A 4,347-nucleotide genomic window follows, 5' to 3' on the forward strand; every position below is an offset into this window, starting at 1 on the left:
TTCAGCGGCTCTCCTGGGGCAGGGGCTAAGCATTGGCCGAGCGTTTCGGCAAGCACTGCTGTGTAGGTGCAGGGCCAGATCCAGGACACGCGCTTTGAGAACATGCGTTGGAAAGCCAGCGTGACGTGGAAGCGTGGGAATCTGGGAGTACTCGGGAACGTCTCGCTTACCTGTTCAACTGAGGTGGGCTCGAGGCTCGGGCCGTGTTGCACGTGGCCAGCAGTAGCACCTCGTGAGGAGCTCCCTGCCGTCTCGGGGCTCACGTGCCAGTGGTGGCAGCTCAGCTGGATGCTTTAAGGATTTATATTTTTATTTTGGGCCTTGCTAAACGTGTGCATTTAGGAGTCAGTCAATAAGACACCTAACCAGCAGCAAGAAGCAGAAGTTACCTCCTGACCTGAGCTGACTGCCTTGGTCAATAGCTTACAGTCAGGTTTCTGCCTGCGTCTTCTGGCTTCTCTGTATGTCACCCCCTTCCATTTTCCATATATTTTGCAGTTGCATTGTTATTTAACAGAACTCACCCAGCCTAACCCGTGGTATGGTAACTCTGAGCTAGGTGTGTATAACTGCGTGGGCTGAGCTTGCAGGAATGGCCGGATTTCTTCATAAGATGTTGGGACTTTCAGGACCACCGCATGGAAGGTGCCGGTGCCTGCAGTGAGGTGACATGGGCTCCAGTGCTAGCTGGCTCGTCGGGTGCATTAGCAGACAGGGTCTTCACGCTGTGTTTGGGTGCACCTCAGGCAGACCAGAAACCTTTTTGGGTACCCGGTAGCGCGCTCTACCCACGAAGACTGGGATGCCACCGGTCAAATTTCGTTATCGGCGTTGAGGCGGTATTAAGGCAAGCCAGTTACTTCTACTCCCTTTGTAGTCAGTGGAGGAAAAAGTGGTGTTGCAGGGGCTGATTCATTGTAAGCCAAGGTGGATGGTTAAATCGTCTCAGCTCAGGCACGTGATGGACATGCCTAGGAAAAGCAGTTTAGAAATACATACTGCATCCCGCGTAGGGTATCCAGCTGCCAGCCACGCGGTTGTGCCAAGACCAGTGCTTCGCAAACAACCTGAGCAGGAGCCACTCCTAAGCACATCACCAGCTTTGCTCTGACCGCGACGTTGCTGCAGCTGGGGAAAGTCCCGGTTCTTGTGCTGTGCTGGTCCCTCTCCCCCGCCGGCGGGCCACAAGTTGCGCTCTGCAAAAGGGACCTGAGCACCGTCCAGCTGAGCTGCTACCTCCGGCTGTGGTACGAGGATTATGGACGTTGAGCTTAAAAGAGCAAATTAAGGTGACTTGAGACCGAGCGGGAACCCGCCCAGGATCCTCCCTGTACCGGCAGGTCGGTGTGCCCGGTCTGCCTGCGGAGCTGTTGGGGGTTTTTTAAAGCACATAAATGCTGAGCGGTACCGTATTTATTTTTAGGCTCTATAGATGTGATATTGCTTTTAAATGTCTAATTTTTTAACTCTTGTAAATGCTGTACATTTGTATAAATAAATGTTTTAAATATTCAGATGATGTGTGAGGTGTCTGGTAACAATGTACGATTGCTGCCACCAGCCCTGCTCTTCGGTGCGGTGCCACCCCTGCACTGGGACGCTGCTCTCTGCTTCCCTGTCCCCTTTTCCTTTCTCTGATGCCCTATTAGCAAAAAAAAACCTGAGCTGTATTTAGAGCATTTTGTTCTAACTCCCCCTGTGGCTAATGAATCTTCCCCGTGGTTTCCTCCTGTTGAGCTCCCATGGTTATTTGTTACAAATTTTTTTATACTGGGCATTTAATAAAATAAGTCTGAGGAGGTTCCTGTTTAGTTTGTGACCCCCGGACCCTCCTTTCCCTCGCCCGCTCTGGGAAAGCTTTACTTTTCCCGTTATTGTGCTGTCACACTAATTTAGTCCCAGCGTGTTCTGGAGGTTTTCACGCAGTTATTTCTAATTTCCACTCCTCAAAGCAACGATTACTTGGATGTAAACAACTTCACGTAGCTAATGAAAGGTTTCAGACAAAGTTATTTCTGGGTAGTGTAAAACTGGAGGCAGCCCACAGTGTTTCTGCACAGCCCCAATTCCCACGTCTTTAAGTTGAATAAATGCAATTTACAGCAGCACAGTTAACCACAGTACATTGACTTACAGCTCCTGAACTTCCCCTTAGCCCTAAAATAAGTTTCTCTCTGGCAGTTCGGCGTTTGGGGCACCTTTGGCTTACAAACAGGCCTTGAGGGGAGAGACTTTTTGCTATCCCATTTCAACAGGTGCCTCTGGAAACACCAGTCCCCGCTCAGGGTCGGGATCAGGGTAACCCCCGGGGCACCCAGCCTTGCAGCGCTTCTCTAGCTCATTGCTGAATTACCGATTTTCTGCATTACAGCGCAGTGAGCTGAAGGGCAGACGTTAGTTAACAAACGCTTTGCTCTAATTTCGGCAACGCAGTTGAATTCACTCTCAGTAAAAACAATTCTTCTTGACTGCGTAGCTCTTTTCCTCCCCTTAAACCACTAGGCACGGCCTTCGCCTGCTTTCTCGGGCAAATCATCAAGCAGCCCAGCACAGCTTTCAGCAACCCAGTTCGTGCAAAACCCACCCAGCACCAAGGCAGCCAAAGCGATGCCGAACCTCTTGACTGCAGTAGCTGTAATCCCTAATACTTTTTTTTTGAGACACGAGAACCTCTTCTCCATTGCCAGCCCAAATCCAGCACAGTCCCGCAAAAAAAACTGGCTGGGCAAAGCTTTTGAGAACATTTTTTACCCCCCTAAAGAGGCTCAAGCAACCAGCAAAGGCTATGCCCCAAGTGTCTCACTAACGCCTGGAGGGTCCCGTATATTCCCGGTCAAGGCTGGCGAGAGAACTTTGCATCACGACTTGCTCTTTCCACCAAGAAACGGCCAACAGGTTGGGACTCCGACTCTGGTGTATGGTTTCACCATACCTATACGTAGGGAGTGGGAAAGGAAATGGAAAACGTACTTAAAATATGTCTATTACGGAATCGACGGCAAGCGTAAAGTTAACTCTCGTGATCTGAAGGCGCAAACCTTGAAAATGGGAATGCCCGAAGCGGCATCAGTTCAGAATTAAAAAACCAAGATGGGAACCAACCCTCTGAATCAAAGTCCTTGTCCACCCCACGGCATTACAATTCCAGATGCATCTCAATGCGGCCTTCCAATTTTGTTGCATCTTGCTAATATACGCTTTACAGTGCCAACCTCATCAGATCGGTTCTTCTATCGATTTCTCTTTGCTCATCTCTGGGTGGGATTCCCCTTGACATTAATCCCAAAGTCCACTTAGATTCCTCCTTAGCCAACCATCAGCCACCCATGTCCCAGGCTGATCTAATAACTTCATTCCTTTAGCATTGACATTATATACTTAAAAGCATTTTAAATATATCTCAACTTACATGTATTTACAGGGTTTCAGGTTTCTAGCCCTTTTTAAGATTTCATCAGATTTTAGACACGTAACATGTACACATTTCATCATACAGCACTCAAACCTACAAGTCTTAGACTAAAAATCGCAGGATATCTTCACCATGATGGAGTCTATCCACAATAAATGCAAACAAATCCAACATAGGGCTGATGATCCTGGAAAAAACGAAGAAAGTGATACCAGGCTGTCAAAAAAACCCTCCCAGAGTGAGTTTTCATACGCCGAGAGAAGCAATCCGAAAGAGCCAGTTTTACTGGCGTTTATAAACATTTCACTAGTCTCCAAAGTAAAATTCAAATAGGTTTTAGTTATGCTACAGAGGTTCCGATCAAGCTCTGCTGAAGACAGGCTGAACTTCAACTTGTCAGTTCACGTGTGTTAGAAATGACTAACCCCCACCCTCCTACCCAAAAGCATTGACTTGGGACGGTGGCAAGGGCCTGCCAGCCAAGGCCTTTCTGCTGCCGGGTGCTGGAAGGAGAATAAAGTAGGTAACTATTTTAAGGGGGTAACTTGCTGAGGTTTTTCCTGTAAAAAAATGTAAATAATCCTCCTGCTGTGAGGTTGTGTGCCATGCAGTGCTGTACCTGGACAGCCAAATAAAAAGCTGCACCTAAAGCCCATGGCAGGTGCCACGGGGAACAGAAAAAAATGCAGGGTTGATTCTGCTGACCCTGTAGCTGACCACCTGGGACGGGTATTTCTTTCTGTTCACACTCAACTAATGTCTTACCAGCCTGAGCACAAGGCGGGGTGCATCACGTGTGCCCACACATGGCTTTTTCACAACCAAAATGATGGGTTGTCCCCTGAAAACATCCCACTAACCAAAATTTTGCATTTTCTCCAGGGGAAATAAATATATTCCAACAAGTTCGTTGCCAAACATTTTCTACCAGTCAT

At 48.1% G+C, this 4,347-nt stretch overlaps 1 protein-coding gene across 1 annotated transcript in view; it reads left to right on the top strand.

Moving 5' to 3' along the window:
* LOC103912666 overlaps positions 1 to 3,081 on the top strand; it is a 27,385-nt gene extending 24,304 nt beyond the window's left edge. Inside the window, exons 8-9 of the mRNA XM_009319025.1 lie at positions 630 to 839; positions 2,503 to 3,081. Of these exons, the coding sequence (XP_009317300.1) occupies positions 630 to 839; positions 2,503 to 3,081 (789 nt within the window). The remainder of the gene's footprint in view (positions 1 to 629; positions 840 to 2,502) is intronic.
* The last annotated feature ends 1,266 nt before the right edge of the window (positions 3,082 to 4,347 follow it).

The sequence above is a fragment of the Pygoscelis adeliae genome, unplaced genomic scaffold (assembly GCF_000699105.1).
Source record: "Pygoscelis adeliae isolate BGI_AS28 unplaced genomic scaffold, ASM69910v1 Scaffold222, whole genome shotgun sequence".
NCBI lineage: Eukaryota > Metazoa > Chordata > Aves > Sphenisciformes > Spheniscidae > Pygoscelis > Pygoscelis adeliae.